We start from the raw sequence: 20,240 nt of genomic DNA, 5'->3' as shown, positions 1-20,240 counted from the left end.
TTTTAGTCTTGAAAACACTTAAATGTAGAACTAGAAACTAACAAGTTTGAGTTCTTGTTCTTGGTTCCTCATCAACAAAAGAAGTAACCAAGATCCATGAAGATTCAAGCTAAGAAACTTGATCTATACAACAAACAAGTAACAAACTTTAAACAAACAAGTAATTAAACATGAAATCATGATGATGATGAGTGTTGGTTACGGTTTTGGAAACAAGAAAAGGAGAAGAAAAAGTTTATTACTTACTAAGTTCTAGAGAGAATAAGAGAGAAAAATTGAGAGAGTTTGAAGTGTTGTATGTATGTGTGAAATGAGGAGTAATACTAGTAATAAGTAAACAAAATAAAAGAAATGGAACTCCTCCTCACTCCTTGCAAAGCCGACGGTATACTAGGCCAAAAAAGGAAGTCAAAAACCAACTTTCATGCATGGGATAATGTAGAATGCTAGGAAGGAGTATAAGTTAAAGTGCATGGAAGAAAGGTGTAGCATGCTTGAAGTATTTTGTCCCTTAATTAGTTTAATTAACCTTGATTAACATTAATGTAATACTAGCTAAAATGTTGGGCTCACAAGTCCATTAAAGGTGTAGGGTGGGCTTACTAGTCCAAGTCCACTAATTAAAGGCCCAAGTCCAAGTAAGTATGCATTTAACTAAATAAAGCCCAAGTAATTAACCACTAACCTTAGTTAATTAAAAATGATTAATAATAAATAATCATGAACGTAAATAATATTCAAATATATTATTCGTGAAAAGTACGCGTGTCACAAAGACTAGTCGGGCCAAGTAATGTTAAACACGATAACAAGTAAATGTATAAAAATACATTTATTTAAACACAAGTATTAATAATAATTATTAATAAGTAAAGGTTGGAAAATCCAGGGTCGTTACACCTTGGTTTCAAGAAATCTTTACAGGGATAAGACAAGAACGCAATTAGTATTTTTGGCAATGAAATCACTAATCAAATTGTCAGATAGAGATGTGTGTTTTCTATTTGTAGTATGAATACAGAATGCCAAAAAACGTATATGGAAAAACTGTTATTGGCAGTTAGGAAATGAAAGGGTGTAACCCTTCATTTAGGCAGGAAAAACTGTTATACGAAAATGTATAACACTTGACCCCCGTCATTTACGCGACAGTTAGTAGCCAACTCTTACAGTTTTGTACTTCATACTCTCCGAACTCGTTGCTAAGTATAACTAATTAACTCCTACATTCAAATAAATCCAATTAACTAAAATTAATGTTAAATGACACTAAAATCACCAATACAAATAAATTAAATAAGACAGAACTTAAATCACCGTTGGAGGGACTGGATTCATTCCCTACAAATGAATCACGAAGGGAACTAGAGACACCCCTAGAAAATTCACACATGATCCAGTGAAGGTGTTTGGTATTGACTCGTATTACATAAAGTAGCATAAATTAGTGTAAAATGTCCAAATAGTCTCATGTTTTTGTTTTTACTTTCGTCTTGAGAGGATTTTCGCATAAAAACTTGTGAATTCAGTTCTTAAACCTCACTATATGGTTTCGAATTATGACTATGATACAACATGTTAAAGTTAAAATGATAACGGGTATAAGTAATAATTAAAGACGATTTTATTCATCAACGCTCGAAATACAAAAAAGAAAAGAAAAATTACACCCTTCACCGTCTACCTATCTAATGAGTAATGACACGAAGTGGTTATATGTTAAACATATATAACCACATGGTCTTAAATAAAATACTCATATATAACATTGATTGATTGATACTTAACTACAACATTAGGATCACCATATACATATAACATGGTGATGATTACACATATTTATATCATTAGTTATTAAAACCTCATAGCTTGTTCCTTTTGTATCAAAATCCTGCTACCAATTATCAACAATCATATATCATCTTCTACTTCCTAAGAAATGACCATGGACCTGTTCCAGTTCCCATCCTGCAAATAAAAATAAATAAAAATTACTTAGTCTTTATTTATTTTTTATTATTATTATTATTCTTTTTGTAAGCTAGGATTCAGATTCAGTTAACAAAAAATGTTACCTCCATATGCCTGCGATTGCACGTAAGCCCATGAAAATGGATAGCGCGATCCATATTCCAACAAAACCACCAACTTTGTATAGACCAAATAATGATCCGATTGTCCCGAAAGATACTAAGATCTAATAAGAAGTAAATCGAATTCGATTTAATCAAGTTTGATATAGACAAGAAATATATATAGTTTTTATGAACAAAAAGGGAAAACTAACCATGGAGTATGCAGAGTAAGCAAAATCAGATGCCCCAAAGTTAACTCCATCGAATACAAACGCTATTGAATTGATTGGTTGTGTCCCCGCAACAAACTAATTTATGAAATTTATCAAATTAATTAATGAAATTGTTATTTGTTATGATGAATAAAAAAAATTGTGTATTTTGATAAAAAGTAATGCATATGCATACCGGAACGCCTACGCTTATCATGTGCATAACGTTAATATCCTTTGTGAATACTACCGAACCAAATTCCAAACCAAGTCCTATAAAAAGCGCGACTCCTAGTCCCATTACAAATCCCATCTGCACATATTTGATTTAAAAGTTAATATTAATTATACATTATCCATACATTTTGTGAACCATGATGTTCGACCATTTCATGATCATTGATGTTATGGGATGAAATTAAAGTACCTGCAATACACGAGATGCGGCTGCTGTTGCCTTCTCATAGTTCTTTTCCGCAAATGAGGAAGCAATTATCGCCTAGATTAAAAAAAATTTAGTGTCTAATACACACGTTCACGTATAAATTAACCAATAGCGTGCATTTAATTACCTGTCCAGCAACGGCTAAACCATCTGAAATAAGTGATGATGTCAGCCAGACCTGTAAGCAAATTTGAAATGCAGCCATTGATGTTGCACCTAATCTCGCTGCCAATGATGCAGCAAGTGTAACGGGAATAGTTGCCGCTACTACCTTAAACAATAATAGGGAACCTGTACATGGTGGCAGATATTAATTAGCCAGTTTTTTTTTTTTTATATTATTGATTATTGATTATTGATAAATCATATATCAATATTGTTGAATTTAAAGTAGATGTCACATACCATTTTTTAGAAACCGACTGAATTGCAAAGCTTTGGTACTTGGTGGTAGTAGGTTTACTTTTTGTGTCAATTTCACGAGCAAAATTAACGCAATCAAGTACCTGTTTCACAGTAAAAAGTGTTAATTAGGCTCCCAAATTAAAATTTTCCAAATAATCAATAATAATTGAATTGATAGAGGGAGTAGTTACTGGGAAAGAACATGAGCAATGGCTGCACCACTAACACCCAACTTGCAGACGAAGATAAAAATTGGATCCAAGATTATATTTGCAGCGTCTCCAGCAACTGATTTCGCGCAAACAAAATGTGTTAAATTTTCAAATTATTAGTTACTCGAATATCAAAATAAATATTATATATACAAACTAATGATATACCAGTAGCATATAAAGGAGTTTTAGTATCCTTGAAACCACGAAATACGCCTTGCATTGCCAAAGATAGAAGAACTGCAGGGGCTCCAAGTGAACGTAGCGTCAAATACTTCATTGCAGGTTTTAGCATCGGAGAACCCTTTTTAAGTACAAATGGGCAGATAAATAATATCAGTATTTAATAAAATGTGCATCCATATATGATAATATGGAATAATATACACTGCTAGCAGTAAGCAGATGTGCACTGTTACTATACTTTGCAAACGGGTCAGGTTGGGTCGGTTTGGGTAGTGGGTCAAAATGGTTTTGGGTTGAAATGGGTCATGGATCAAACGGGTGGCATTTTTAAACGTGTCCAAATGGATCTGATTGGGTCGGTATGGTTAACGGGTCATAACGGGTTACAGGTCAAATGGGTCCAAACAGTCTATTGTACATTAAACCGCACGTGATATTAAAACTTAGGATCAAAAAGCGTGTGGTCCTTGTTGGTGCATAAATCCCGAGTTCTATTACGTTTATTGTTCTATTTGTTATGTACTTGATATTTCAGTCATATATGTACGTGGACACTTATACTTTGTGTTTATGATGCTTAGTATAATGTCGTGAATAGGTCAAGCAGTCGGTTGGCTGCTCAAGACCATCGACCGATGGTAGGGACCATCGGTCGAGGGACTGTCACCATCGGCCGAAGGTCCCCGACCACCGGCCGATGGTCGCTGTATTTAGTATAAATACGGGTTTCGTGGTTTTGTGTTAGGTTACACACCATAAACCCTTAGGCCGTCGTATTACTTGCTGCTAATCGTCCCAAAACCCTTACCAACCGAATACACAGTCTTAGGCATCGATTCTATCAATTATTCATTGGTTAATTCGATCCCGTTAGTCTAATACGTATTCGACTCATTCTAATTAGTGTTTCCGCCATTAATCTAGATACAACGTATGATCTAAGGTCCAAACTACATCTACAGTCCTCAGGCCCTACTTAGTTGACTGACAATGACAAAGGCTTGCGAAACTAAGTAGGTAACAATGCGCAACTTGCATACTACTAGCTGAGCGAATGACTAATAACTCATGATTAAAATACTTACGGATTTAACGCCCATTAAGCCTAAAAGTGGTTTCGCTAGAAAAGCAAGCACTAGTGTTAGAATAACACCAAGAACTAGACCAAATAACAAAGCTGTTGAAGCCGAAGGGATATTTCGCTTTGCATTTTTGATCTTTGGAGCTTCGTCTGTAGTGCAATCGATAATTGTTTCATCGTTGCACACAGCATTACTGTTAGAAACTGATCATCAAATAACACCAGTGAGTCACAAGGGCACATAAAATCACAAATTAAACTTAATATACATCAAATGAATATATAGTTATATACCATTTTGCAATGTAGCTTGTTTTTGCTCTTGTGGTGCGGTCTCTTTAGGCCCGCTTTTTACTATTGAACCATTTTTCGAGTTTTCGAGCTGGGGGATATCTAGTGTCGTTTCATCTCTACTCTGATCCTTGTTAATAGGATCCTTTTTCATGTTAGCATTTTCGATTTCATTGTTGTTGATTCGTTCTATGGTCTCTTCCTCGGCTACAAATGATGTTGTTATACTAACAAGTGGGAATATTGCAACCTTTGAAATTTGGTTGAATAGAGCAATTGATACTCCAACAGCTGCGATTTCCACCGGACCTGTATATACAATCATAATTGACATTAGTTCATGCATGATATCTATTTGATCTAAATGTATCAATTTAAACTTATTTATACATTAAATTTGTTCAGTTAAGGATCATTTAAGTAGATTGTATCATATCGGACGGAAGTCTTTTCGGATCTGCTTTTTGGGTAAAAGATGACTTTCTCTTCCTCGGAAACAGCTCCATAAAGGATGTCGTTAACGTGCATAAAAGTACTGTACTTGACGGTTACATAATGTTACTAAATTGTGCAAAACTTTTATGCATGTTAATGACTGTCAGAGTCATAAGAGTTGTCGTTAGAAAAATCTTTGAAATATGGTATATCAAGTTAATTGAGCTCAAGTTTGTAATGGCTTCAACTGACCCAACTCGACCCACTCATTTTGGCACGTACATCTAGTTCGAGTTTATATACGATGAATAACTGAATACCTATATGACCAATGAACACTGTGTCGATCAATGAAGCAACTGGATCAGCGGCTAATGCCATGGCTGCGGGTACAGCAATCGAAAGTATCTCTCGCCCAAGTGGGTCCAATCCGAGTGCCCTCCTGCGTGTTAACGAATATTATTATTAGTCCATTATAGTTAACTCATTGTAAAATAACCTTAATCCAATAATATGATCAAACCGAAAATTTAGGGTGATTAGAAACATGTTTAATTACCTTGCATCTTTGAAGAAAACAAGAATTGGAAAGTTCCATCTTGAATGTGTTGAAATTGCAATTCCATCCTCACCCATGGTATACTAGTTGATCAGTTGATAAACTGTAGAATAAAATATAACAACAAATTATATTTATGTTGATTAATATTTTTAGGCGTACACGTAAAAATGAAACATTGCCATGTCATTGTTTGCTTTTTGTACTATCAAGGTAACTTTTGTCATAAAATAAGCATTTTTTCCTTCCTTTTTTTTTTAGTAGAAACATTATTTGTACACTACGTATTTACGGAGTATTTTTTTTTATTTTTTATCATACATCACACTAATATTCTTTTGACATTTTATCCTTGATAAAATGGTTATTAGAGGAAAAGTGGAATGTTATCTGTAAATTATGTTGGTGTTATTGCAAAAATAAAGTGCTGTACTAATTAACTCTTTTTTATTTATTAATACTCCATTATTTATTTTATATGATATATACTCCGTAATATTTATAAGAGTAACGTGAGGACTCATCAAGACTATCTTACACCAGATTACAAGTGTACGAACAGTATTTTATTTGTTGCACTTGCAAAAGAAACCTCGTATCTCTATAGAATATTCCTGAACAAATTACGCTTTTTTTAAAAGATATTTTATAAAAAAAATTACATTAGCTAGAGATGGCTCTCGATTTTCTGTAATTAGACAAAAAAACGTTAACTGCATTCGAAAAAAAGCTTATTTACATTTTTCTCAAAAAGAAAATTTATGTACAAGTTTACGCTTGCTCTTATGTTCACGGAATGTGGTATAATAAGAATATACTCCCTTCGCGGGGGATGAAATATTTTTTTCTCACTGGGAGCAAAAACAAATTTAAAACTGTAGTAAATTTTTTGGGAAAAATATAAAGGTTTATGGGTAAAATTTAAAGATTTTGCAGCAAAAATATATATATTTTGGGGCAAAAAAAATTCACTGGGGTCAAAGTAAAGGAGTATTTGTTAGATTTGATTAAATTTGATGAATAATTACCCATCACACATTTAAAAGTGTAGCAAATACCAAATGTGTTTATAATTGGGCATGCAATTATGCATAAACCATTCAAAAGATGAGTAAAAGTAAGTGATAAATCTGAGTTTCTTTTAAGAAATCTTATATTCAAATGTTACTAGAAATTTATCTTGAAGTGACTAACTATAAAAATGTACTCACCATCCTCATGTTGCATTTTCCAAAAAAAAAAAAAAATTACCCATTTACTCGTCTAGAAAGGAATATTTGTGTTTAGTTGTTTAGAAAAAGATAGCTAAAGATGACGGATAGTTTTACTTAGTTATATTCAATTCATGCATGTATAAGGATTTGTACCGAAAACTAGATCAAAAGAAGCATGCAAAATGCTTAAGATTAGCACATTTAGACTTAATGCAAGAGTTGATTGCCAATGAGGCCTTGCTTCATTGGTATGCATGTTTCATGGATTCGAGAGTGACCCACGATCGAGTCTAACAACTAACAAATAACCTTGCCTTTAAAAAAAAAAAAAAAAATGCAAGAGTTGATATCAAATAATGAATCCATGAAAACTTATAATAATCGTGTCTGTGTATACATACGATTATATATAGGAGTTATTACTCTTAAGAAAAAAAACAAACAGAGAATTTAAGGAAAGAAGAATAAACCTGTTTATAAGAGGTCTATTGTATATTCCACTTGGGGTTGATAAGTAGTTGATGTTGTAATTACTTGACCCTCCTATTCCCCATTATATACACGGAGAAATATCTTCTTTCCATGCTCTTATGAAAACTATAATAATAATAATGTTTTTTAATTGATTTTCTCCTAGAAGTTACAAACTTCAAAAAAGAGTAGCAAAAGCAAAATGATTTGTTTATTTACCATTTTCGTCGATGCAAATAGGAGACGTGTCATGTATTGATATAGGTAACTAAAATTGTTTTACTAAATGGGTATGATTTCTTTGGTGTTACTGGTTGGTAGTTTTTACTCAATTATATGCTACAATTGATTTATCTCGTGAATGTTTTCAATTCTTTTTCATATTTTACAAATTGAATTAACTGGATTTACAATGATGGTTTTTGTGCTATCTCATCAAAAACTAGTAAACCTATAAGACTACTTCCACTATCACGCTCTTCCTTTACATCACACACTATCACATCAGTACTATATTAACATTTTCTTCTCGCATTCCACTCTCAACTATGACATACTTCATTTCCATCACATTTCTCAACAAATAAATTAAATAAATTAATTTACAAGTGTTAAAACTATAAATATAAATAAATATAGTACAAATATATAGAGGAAATAAATTAGGCTTGTGTTGCAATATGCTATCTGAAGAAAAATCCATGGTGAATCAGGAGGACAAACCTTGGGCGAGCCTCAACACACCAATGTTAACGGTGTGTTAGAAGACAAGGCTATTATAAGCCTCATCACGAGGCCTCTTGATAATGTAATGGTGTAATGTTAGATTTGTTTACAAACATAATAATGATGACATGTTTATGAACATTCATTGACTATAAAAGATAATGAGTACTCAGAGTAAATGACATTCGTATCTATTGTCCATATTTAGTATTGTCCTTGTTAAGTGAATGTTCATACAAACTCTTTCTTATGGAAGGGTTTATGTAAAAGAGTATAAAATGGAAATAATTTGTCATTTCAACTTGTTTAGATTAATTCCATATCTTATTATTACGCATTTAAACATTATAATTTTTTATAGTAATCAATAAAGATATTACACCCTTAAAAATATATATATTATGTAATTGCTTCATATTATATACTTACTAACTATTAACAGTATGTGTACAGTGTACTTATGGTAATTACCCGATATTAGTCAAAATATTTCCCAAACTAATTTCGTCTATTTTTCTCTAATCTTTAATTATTTTTATTTATTTGTTATTTACTTATTTAAATCATGCTGTAGTATTATTTATCGTGATGTTCTTTTATAACCACTTCACATAAGTATCTCTTTTATTTGTACTCTTTTTCAATCGATGTACGCATCGCGCTTGTTGCCTAAGTACTTACGAATTTTGGTTTTTTTAATACACTTGTAACGCATGAAGTATATAGCAACAATATACATACTAAATTTATAATTATACATTGACTGATAAACTTCTTCCTTCTAACGCCATACACATGGAGGTGGGCGATGGAAGAAATACTCGTTTTTGGCACGATTGTTGGTGTGGTGAATCGGCTTTATCGTGTCGCTTTAATCATTTGTTTCACTTGGACGTTAATAAAGATGACTCTCTTGCAGACAAATGGGTGGATGGAAAGTGGCAATGGATTTGGTCTAGACTTCTTGGTAGTAGACATAATCAACTCCTTATTCATCTTCAAGAGGAGATAAGCTTCTGCCATTTTTCAGATCGTCCGGATAGTTGGACGTTTACTTTAAATGAAGACGGTGTATACACGGTAAAAGCAGTGAGGGATCTTATTGATCGTAAGTTACTTCCATCTTCGAATATAAAAACAGATTGGTTTAAGTTCGTCCCGAGAAAGGTTAACATTTTCTTATGGCGATTTAAGTTGAATGCACTTCCGGTTCGTTGGAATTTATCCGCGAAAGACATAGACATCAATTCCGTTGTTTGCCCGTTATGTAACAATGGGATTGAGTCTCGTGATCACCTTTTTTCGAGTGTACAACAGCGATGGACTTATGGTTTAAGATACGAGTCTGGTTAAATTGCGACATGCCTGCTTTGTCATCTTGGGATACGTTTATTAACTGGATCGAGGGCATACAGTTATCGGCTTCGAAGAAAAATCGAATCGGATTGTTGCGATTGTGATGACTCTTTTATGGGCTATTTGGCGATTCAGGAACGGAATTGTATTTAACGAATCTTTTTGTAGTAGGAGTAGTCCTTTTGATGTCATTAGATTACTTTCTTTTCGTTAGATTAAAAATAGAGGCCATTTAGTTTCAAACTGGAACTTATGACTTTCTATTCCGTTGTAATTTTTCCCTTAGCGCCTTGCTAGGAGCGTTGTTTATATATACATACATACATACATATATATATATATATATATATATATATATATATATATATATATATATATATATATATATATATATATATATATATATATATATATATATATATATATATATATATATATATATATATATATATTGGCCGTTAAAAAAAACAATATATAGTAAAATCAAAACATGTTGGTTTATCACTATAATCCCTAATGGACGTATTACAATTGATCGAGCCTAAATTCAACTACAAAGAACTAAACCATGATCGAGTGTAATGAGGTTGGTGCTGTTGATAATTTTTGGAGACCATATGATCATCTTTGGTTCTCAATATCATTTCAAACCATCAATCACTATGTCCCGGTGTTTAACTTTTAAATCACCTTGAATTAAGTGTTGATATGAATCTCTACCCAGCAATTATGAAGACTTGTAGTAATACTCTAGAAAAATTCAGGTTCAACAACCCTTAAATAAGAATCGATTCCTCTTATTTATAATTTTTCCAGAATTCGCGGACCTCATTGTTCCAAATCTTAATTGTTCATTGTATTCTAATTTTGCTAGATATATACTCATAATAAGACCACTATTAACGGTTCCGTCTTCCATCCGCCATTGCCCTCCGTCTTCAAAGACAACAATAGTAGCACTCCGTCCATGGCCGCCGTTGGTTATCTCCGTCTTGCATCTCGTCGTTGCTGCACGTAGTTGAAGACGGATGCTTGCTTATTTGATTTGTACATTATGCTTTTAATCTTGTACTTTTAAATAATTAATTAATTCAGTGGATGTGAGAAAGTGTGTACATGATGGGTACGTCATGGTTATTAGCAAAATGTCTTAGGTAAGTGATGGGAAGGAAGTGCTGATGTAGCGCTGATGTGGCAGTCAGTCTTGAGAGGAAGTTACTCAAGGTCAATGTTTATGTAATTTCAATTTGTAGTATATCGGTGTAAGTAGATCGAGTTATCGATTCTCAGTTGTAACTCCTCAATTGTAACTTTTTGCGTTGTTATCACTCATCGTTTCGATGAAGGTAGCAAGTGTTTCTTTTATTAATATAATTTTTCTTCGCCGATTAAAAAAAAAAATCAATAAAGATATTACACCCTTAAAAATATATATTATTTAATTGCTTCATATTATATACTCACTACTTATTAACCGTATGTGTACTTATGGTAATTACCCGATAATTACCTGATATTAGTCAAAATATTTTTAAACAAGTACATACTTTTCTTTTTAGAACATCAAATTTATAAAACAACCACCTCGCTAGCGAGAAACTAGGAGGGGAGCAACCAAAACAATTACAATGGCTTAATTAGCCAATCGTTCCACTAATGTTTACATGTCCTCTATCTGATAACCAATTATACGAATACATTATCGAAAAGTTCTTGTTTCTTCAATTTAGAAGGGTCGAATAGAAAAGCATTACGTTACTTCCACAAAATCCAAACCAAGGCCGCAACTATGTTGTAGATCCGAAGTTTGAGACCCGAAGATAACTTGTGACGCCCCGTACAAAATTAACGTGTACGGATCATCAACAACAGTATCATTACAAGGTCAAACACTATATGCTGTTTTAAAATAAGTTTGCATTCATAAGAAGGGGTGATGTCTTAACCAACATCAAAAGTTTTACAAACGAAAGTATGCTTCTATGAATAGAAGCAATTAACATAAGTACGAGACCCAATGGTCATTACAAATTCATTGTTCAAAAGTAACATAGTTTGTGAATGCAAGGTAAACGTTTTATGTAGAGACATCTCTAACAAAAGCAGCGGGAGTCTACACAGCAAGACTACTACAGCGGAAGCATCAAACATCTAAGCACCTGAGAAAACATGCTTAAAAATGTCAACACGAATTTTGGTGAGCTATAGTTTAAATGTAACAGTAACGTAAGGTACGCCACGAGATTTCAGTATTTCAAAACAGTATGAAAAGTATATGCTTAACCGTGGGCACTTGGTAACTAACTTAACGAAATATCACCCCCTAAAAGTACACTTGGCGAGTGCGTAAGTTTACGAAGTATTAAACACCCATTAAATGCTAGCGCGACTAGCCCGAGTGGGGATGTCAAACCCTATGGATCCATATCTAAGATTCGCGTTCACCGGTTCAAAAACCAATGACTAAACGTTACCGAGCTAAGGGGAATGTTTATGCCGTTATATAACCCACACATATATAAAGTTTAAGTACTCGTGCCTAGTATGTAAAATGTAAAAAGCGCATGTATTCTCAGTTCCCAAAATAGTTAAAGTAAAAAGGGATGCTATAACTTACAGTGAAAAGTAGTAAAGTTGGTACGAGATAAGTAAGCAAGTAGTTGGTCCGAAAGGTCCTCAACCTAAGTCAAAAGTTACTAAGTCAGTAAATCGCTTCCAAAGGTTTAAAAGTATGTAAATTAGGTCTTAAGTATCATCATCATTCAACAACATAAGTAAAAAGTAAAGTAAGTTTTCAATCAAGAATAGAGATCGAAACAAAGGCTGACTTCGTTCAGCTGCCACGACCTATATACAAACTGAAAAGACGCTTAGTTAGTGGCTACGGCTCCGTATGTGAGTCCTCCAACCACTGACCAATTTTCAGAACCAAAATCGTCTTCGTTTGACCGTGGCGAAGGTTTAAGTGTGAGTAGGTCAGAAATTTCAGCACAACGTTAAAAGGGCATAGTGATTTTCGGAAGGCTATAAATCCTAAACCGTAAATCGGATTAAGACGAGGCCTAAACGGAAACTCATTTACTCGAACCGAAATAACTGGAAATCAACTTTCCAGTGGCCCAGGGAGTTTGATCAGACCCATAAAATAGTAAGTAAAGTGCTCCGGTGGGGTTCTTGGTGCTTGATGTTTATCACGGTTCTCATCCTTGATGCTTGTAGCTTCAAGTGTACAACTCGTTGATGTGTTTGCATCACCTTAACCAAGTTTTGACCATCATAACACTAGTGTATATCTAAGATAAATAGCACAACTCATTTAAGGGTTGTAAGAAGGTTGTAAGAAGGTTGATGAACCAAAGTTACATCAAGATCTTAGATCCGACACATACATGAGTTCTAATAGTAATATTAAGCTATAAACTTGAATGTAAACTAAATAAACAAGATCTTAAGTTGTAGAACTTATATCTTAGTTAGATCTTGAAGATCCTAGACTAAAAAGCCTAGATCTAGTATTCCTAAGTTAAACCCTAATTTATAGAACTTGGATCTTCACTTTAATAAAACCATAAGTTATGAAACTTAGATTTTAATCTTGTAGAATGCATATAAGCTTATAAGCTTTTGTTTTAGACAAAATTAGAAGACCATAAGCTATAGAAACTTAGATCCAACATAAGTGTATGAAGTTATAACTAGAAAGTTTAACTTCTACGTTCTTGAACTTACAAAGTTTAAACTTTAGTTTCAAGAAAAATGAGATCAAGTTTAACTAGTAATACTTGACCAAAATTATACAATCACGAATTTAAAATAAAATGAAGAAATAAACTAAAGTTACAAGTAGCAAGTTAAAGTTTGTTTCATACTTAAGGAGATTCAATCCAAAGCTTGGATCTTAAGACAATAAATCTTAAGTTTCCAAAACATGAACACAAGTAAAATCTTAAGGCTTATGAACTTTAGATCTTTATAATATTTCAAGTGTAGAACCATAAGCTAACAAGCTTAGATCCTTGTTCTTGATTCCTCATCAAACAAAGGATGGAAGAAGCAAGATTACATGAAGATACAAACTAGGAAGCTTGATCTTTAACAACAAACAACAACAAGTATGATGATGATGAATTTGGCGGTTTTTAAAGGAAGGAAGAAGAAAGAAAAAAAATAAAGTTTTTACTTACAATCTAGAGAGAAAAGCTTAGAGTAAAAGTGGTGTAAGTAAGATGTGTGTGAAATGAAGTTCAACTAGCATATAAAAAAAAAAAAAAATTGGAACTCCCTCCCCCCATTGCCAAACCGTTGGCCTTAGACCTCCAAAAGAGGGTAGTTAACATTGATCTTTCATATGTGGGAGGGTGGTGTTTGCTAGGAAAGTGTATAAGTCAAATACACGGGAAGGTGGTCATGCATGCTTGAAACATCTTTGTCTTCAACACTTAACTAATTAATCTTGTTTTTCCTTAATAAATCACTAGCATAATAATGGGCTCACTAATTAATCCATTAAGTGGTGTAGGGTGGGTCTTGATAATCCAAGTCCAATAACATAAGCCCATGTATAAGTATGCAACAATTTAGTAAAAAGCCCAAGTAATTAACTACTTACATTAGTTAATTAGAAATAATTAATAATAATTAATTATGAACGTAAATAATATTCGAGATATTATTCCTGAAAAACACGTGTCGAAAAGACGAGTCGGGACATGGAAAGTCAATTACGGTGACAAGGAAAATGTATAAGAATACATTTATTAACACGCAAGTATTAATAATAAATATTAATAATATAAGTTGGAAAATCCAGGGTCGTTACATTACCCACCTGTTAAAGAAAATTTCGTTCCGAAATTTTAAGCTGAGGTAGATGGAGGAGTTGGGAAAGGGTGAGGATACTTCTGCATCATTTGATCCTCTCGTTCCGAGGTAAACTCGGGTCCTCGTTTGGCATTCCATCAGACTCAGACGATCGGAATCTTGTTACGTTTCAAAGTGTTGACCTCACGGTCTATAATTTCAACAGGTTCTTCCACGAAGTGGAGTTTGTCATCAATCGTAAGTTCCTCCAGTGGTATGACAAGTTACGGTTCAGCAAGACACTTCTTCAAATTCGATACGTGGAAGGTAGGATGAACTGAGCTCAATTGAGTCGGAAGATCCAGACGGTAAGCAATGTATCGCGGGTTGAGCTTCCCACATTTTCCAAAATGGATTACACCTTTCCAAGGTGCGACCTTTAACATTACACGGTCACTTACCTTGAATTCGAAGTCTTTACGTTTAAGGTCGGCATAACTCTTTTGGCGATCACGGGCCGTCTTGAATCTCGCTTGAATTTCGACAATCTTCTCGGTTGTTTCATGGACTAACTCGGTCCGGTGATTTGCTTTTCGCCTACTTCGGCCCAACAAATAGGAGAACGGCATTTGCGGCCATACAACGCTTCGAAAGGTGCAGCATTAATACTCGAATGGTAACTGTTGTTGTAAGAGAATTCGGCTAGCCGCAAATGCCTTTCCCAAGCCTTTCCGAAATCAATAACACAAGCACGCAACATGTTCTCCAAAGTCTGAATTGTGCGTTCACTTTGTTGCGGGTGATACGCAGTACTCATGTCGAGACGAGTCCCCAAGGCTTCTTGCAAAGAACGCCAAAATCTGGAAGCAAAACGGGTATCACAATCTGAGATGATCGATAAGGGCACACCATGACGAGATACAATTTCCTTTATGTATAGTTGATCGAGTTTTTCCATCGTATCCGTTTCTTTCATGGCTAAGAAGTGTGAAAATTTGGAAAGACGATCAACGATAACCCAGATGGTATCGTATCCGCCCACCGTCTTTGGTAGTTTCGTAATAAAGTCCATTGTTATCCTTTCCCACTTCCATTGCGGGATTTTCGATTGCTGAAGTAACCCAGAGGGCCTCTGATGTTCGGTCTTAACCTTCGAGCAAGTCAAACACTTCCCAACATAAGTTGCAACATCCTTCTTAAGATTTGGTCACCAATACTGTTCCTTGAGATCGTGGTATATTTTACTGGCTCCTGGATGAATCGAATATCTCGATTTGTGGGCTTCATCTAGTATAAGGCTTCGTAGATCTCCATAACGAGGTACCTAAATTCTTCCGGCGAAGTATCGGAGTCCAGTCTCCTTAACCTCGAATCGAGAGACGAGAATGTTCAAGTGTTCATGAGAAATATTCTCCTCTTTGAGAGCATCATCTTGGGCTACTCGGATTTGGCTATTAAGATTTGAATGGATGGTGATGTTCAGGGCCCGAACACGAAGAGGTGTCATCCTCTCCTTTCAGCTCAAAGCGTCGGCTACAACATTGGCCTTGCCAGGATGGTAACGAAGTTCACAATCATAGTCGTTCAGTGTCTCGATCCATCATCGATGTCTCATGTTCAGTTGTTTGTGATCAAATATGTGTTGGAGGCTTTTGTGGTCGGTGAAGATAGTACTTTTAGTTCCATAAAGATAGTGTCTCCACAATTTGAGCGCAAAAACAACGGCTCCAAGTTCGAGATCGTGAGTAGTGTAGTTTCGCTCGTGAATCTTCAGTTGACGAGAAGCATAAGCAATGACCTTCGTTCTTTGCATCAATACGCAACCAAAACCATTTTTCGAGGCATCACAATATACGACGAAATCATCACTGCCTTCAGGAAGTGATAAGATAGGCGCGGTGGTTAACTTCTGCTTCAAGGTTTGAAATGTTGATTCTTGTTTGGTTTCCCAAACGAACTTCTTCCCTTTGTGAGTCAGCGCGGTCAAAGGACGCGAAATCAGAGAGAAACCTTCAATAAATCTTCGGTAGTAACCGGCGAGACCTAAAACTTGGCGGATATGAGTCAGAGTAGTGGGGGTTTCCCAGTTGCTGATAGCTTCGATCTTTGTGGGATCAACTTTGATACCTTGATCGCTCACAATATGACCCAGGAATTGGACTTCCTTCAACCAAAACTTGCACTTGGAGAATTTGGCATAAAGTTGCTATTGTCTCAAGAGTTCAAGCACTAGTCGAAGATGTTGCTCATGTTCTTCTTCGCTTTTGGAGTAGATGAGGATATCATCTATGAAGACGATAACGAACTTATCCAGGTATGGCTTGCATACATGATTCATGAGATCCATAAACACAGTAGGTGCGTTGGTTAAACCGAATGGCATCACGAGAAACTCATAGTGACCATAATGGGTTCTGAACGCAGTTTTCATCACATCACTCTCCTTCACCCTCAACTGGTGATAACCTGATCGCAAATTGATCTTAGAGTAAACACTTGATCCTTGCAGCTGATCGAAAAGATCGTCAATTCGGGGAAGGGGATACCGATTCTTGATCGTCAATTTGTTGAGTTCGCGGTAGTCGATACACATGCGGAAAGATCCTTCCTTCTTCTTCACAAACAAAACAGGAGCGCCCCAAGGCGAAAAACTTGGTTGGATAAACCCAAAGTCTAGCAGTTCTTGTAGTTGGCTCTGCAACTCTTGCATTTCATAAGGTGCGAGTCGATAAGGTGCGCGAGCTACCGGTGCAGCTCCTGTCACTAAATCGATCCGAAACTCCACTACTCTCGATGGTGGTAATCCAGGCAATTCTTCTGGGAAGACATCGGGAAATTCGTTCACAATTCGTACATTATCCACGCTCTTCACCTCGGTTTCTAATGTTCTCACATGTGCTAAAACAGCAAGACGTCCTTTTTTCATGATCTTTTGTGCTTTCATGCAACTAATGAGGTTCAGCTTCGAGTTACATCTCTCTCCGTAAATAATCAGTGGCTCACCATCTCCGTGTGGTATACAAATAGCTTTATCTCCATAGATAATGTCGGCCTTTACCTTGGTCAACCAGTCCATACCGACAATCACATCAAAATTTCTCAATTTAATGGGTATCAAGTCAATCTCGAAATCCACACCAGCTATGTTGATAATACCTCCTCGGCTAATTTTGTCAACTTTCTCAAGTTTTCCATTGGCTACCTCAACAAGCATACTCTCCTTTAAAGGAACTAACGACCAATTTATCTTAGAGCAAAAGTGTCTACATACATAACTCCTATCGGCACCAGTATCAAATAGGACAGAAGCTAATAGATTGTTGATAGTGAATATACCTGTAACCAAGTCGGGGTTCTCACGGGCATCCCTTGCGTTTACGTTGAAAGCTCTTCCACGCGCTGGCCCGCCGTCCTTTCTTTTGTTGGGACATTCATTCCTGAAGTAGCCCTGTTGTCCGCACTCATAGCACTTCCTTGGTCCAGTAGGGTTTGTCTTCACAGTTGGGGTGGTGATCTTGTCTTTACCAATGTGCCCAGTCCTTTTACACTTTTCACAGACCACGTTGCAGTACCCGGTATGATGCTTGTAGCATCTCTTGCACTACGGAAGACTACCCTTGTAGTTAGGGTTTGAGCTAGGGTTTGGATTGGGGTTCCTCCCGTTGTTGTTTCCCTTGAAACTCTCATGCCTCTTAGCTGAGTTTTGATCAAAGACCCTTCCCTTGTTGCTGTCCCACTTACGTTTCTCATTACTAGCTCCCGATTCGGATTTCCCCTTTTCTGGTTCTTTGCTGATAATTTGGTTCATCAGGGTGTGCACCATGCGCATAGCTTCCGGGACATCAGCTGGTTTCGAAAAGGTGACATTTCTCGAAGCTGAACCTCATTAGTTGCACATGGGAAGTCCCCACAAATACCATTCCATTCGCTTAAATTCCGGGGTAACCATCGTGGGGCACATCAGAGCTAATTCCAGGTACCTTCGGTTATAGCCATCAAGATCGGTTCCCACAACCTTCAACTCCCAAAACTCAGCTTCCATTTTCTGAATCTCTGTTCTGGGGCAGTACTCCTCGATCATAGCCCCCTTCAATTCCTCCTACAGTGTAACATAGGCCTTGTCAATTCCCTTAGCCTGAGCAAGTGTGTTCCACCAGGTTAAACCGCCGTCCGACAGTGTACAGGAGGCATGCTTAGTTTTGTTCATTTCTGAGCAGTTGCTCACACGGAACACAGCTTCCAATTTCTCAAACCATCTCGTCAGTTCAACTGGCCCCTCAATACCACTGAAATTGTGGGGCTTGCAGCTTTGGAATTCCTTATAAGTACACCCGTTATGATTGTGCTGGTTAACCGGTGCAGCTTAAAGGTTGATATCCGCTATAGCTGCGGCTACTCGTTCGGCTATCATCTCCTCAATCCGTGTTGCTGTGGGCGATTCCCTTGGAATTCTTGAACCGTTTGCCATTGATCTTCTAAACAAAATTTTTGACTTAAGTCAAAATCCAGCATTCAATAAATACTAATACGGTATATGGTAACCAACATGGAATCAACACAACACATGCTAATTAAGTAATGCAACTAGATACATATACCACAAAATCATCATACAGTAACGTAAATAGAACACCGCACGGGAATTAAACAACACTAATTTCCATTCATTAATAAGAAAGTTGCATACATCCGCATAAGGTTCGTACAATACATGAGTAAAACATGAAACTACAAACGAGATTACATAATGAAATCTAATACAATAGCCCTAGGGTGACGGTGGGTAAAGGATGTCCATTATGTGGGACACCTGGTCCTCGAGCTCAGTTACTCGAGCACGGAGGATATGCACTTCCCTCGTCAGTTCCTCGACGGCGGGGGATGCTGGTGGGGCCGGCGGTGCAGATGGTATAGGTGGAGCTGGTGGTACAGATGGTACAGGTGGTGCTGGTGGTGCAGACGATCCAGCACCAGAAGTAGACGGTGTGTAACGGGAAGCCTTACGCACGAATGGATCGGCAAGGTAAGGCACAACCCGCTTACGGGCGGTAACCCTAACCAACTGTCCGCGTGCATCCACGAACGGTCTACCTCCGTTAACCCCTGGAATAACAGGACCATTGAAACGATACCGTTTCTTTGGCGGGGTAGAGGGCTACTGCACGGGTGTGATGACCCGGGAATTTCCGACCAAATTTAAACTTGAATCTTATATGGTTTCGACACGATAAGCAAAGTCTGTAATGTTGAAGTCTCAAAAAAACTTGGAACTATGTTCATGTATACATTTGACCTTTGACTATTCTCGATGATTCACGAACGATGGTGTATACATAAATATGTAAATATATATGTATGTAAATATTTCTTGTAAATATATATAATTATATTGAAAATATATAATATATTTATTTTAGTAGTTAAAACTTGCTATTTAAAACTGTTTGCTTATAGAAAGAGAATATATTAAAAAATAACTGATTTCGAGCATAATTAGTAATCATCAGTAGCACTCGGTTGACGTTTCGTTAGTTTTAATATAGATATAATACATGTTTATGAATGACTAGGATAAAAGTATACTGTAAATTGATTACGAAGATTTTAGATTTGTTAAAAATATTTTTACATTTTTAAAATTAAATATTAGTACTCCGTACACAAAAATTAGAACAGAAAATAAATAATTACCGGACCTTTTTGATCAGGTTTCAAACAGTTAATGAGTGAAATGATTAAATATATTTAATCTAAAAATCTGGGATTTTTAGG

At 35.8% G+C, this 20,240-nt stretch overlaps 2 protein-coding genes across 4 annotated transcripts; one reads left to right on the top strand and one right to left on the bottom strand.

Moving 5' to 3' along the window:
* Positions 1-1,925: 1,925 nt before the first annotated feature.
* Positions 1,926-5,978, bottom strand: LOC139876838 (protein DETOXIFICATION 43-like). 3 transcript variants are annotated; one of them, XM_071864215.1, is made up of 13 exons: positions 5,902-5,978; positions 5,663-5,784; positions 4,907-5,216; positions 4,621-4,768; positions 3,518-3,653; positions 3,329-3,425; positions 3,138-3,238; positions 2,860-3,023; positions 2,715-2,786; positions 2,484-2,600; positions 2,288-2,383; positions 2,076-2,197; positions 1,926-1,968 (listed from the first exon to the last, which is right to left on the bottom strand). In XM_071864215.1, exons 1-13 carry the CDS (start codon positions 5,976-5,978, stop codon positions 1,926-1,928), a joined length of 1,605 nt encoding a protein of 534 aa, XP_071720316.1. The 3 variants fall into 3 exon arrangements, with proteins under 3 accessions (XP_071720316.1, XP_071720317.1, XP_071720318.1); XM_071864216.1 differs by having other exon boundaries at positions 4,621-4,766; positions 4,911-5,216; XM_071864217.1 differs by having other exon boundaries at positions 4,621-4,766; positions 4,980-5,216.
* A 3,129-nt stretch (positions 5,979-9,107) lies between these two features.
* On the top strand, positions 9,108-9,665 carry LOC139875358 (uncharacterized). Its single transcript, XM_071862696.1, has one exon. The coding sequence runs from the start codon at positions 9,108-9,110 to the stop codon at positions 9,663-9,665; it is 558 nt and encodes a 185-aa protein (XP_071718797.1).
* Positions 9,666-20,240: the final 10,575 nt, after the last annotated feature.

Source organism: Rutidosis leptorrhynchoides, chromosome 11, assembly GCF_046630445.1.
Source record: "Rutidosis leptorrhynchoides isolate AG116_Rl617_1_P2 chromosome 11, CSIRO_AGI_Rlap_v1, whole genome shotgun sequence".
NCBI lineage: Eukaryota > Viridiplantae > Streptophyta > Magnoliopsida > Asterales > Asteraceae > Rutidosis > Rutidosis leptorrhynchoides.
Note: the sequence above shows the minus strand (reverse complement) of the source record. Positions and strands in the feature narration are given on the sequence as shown.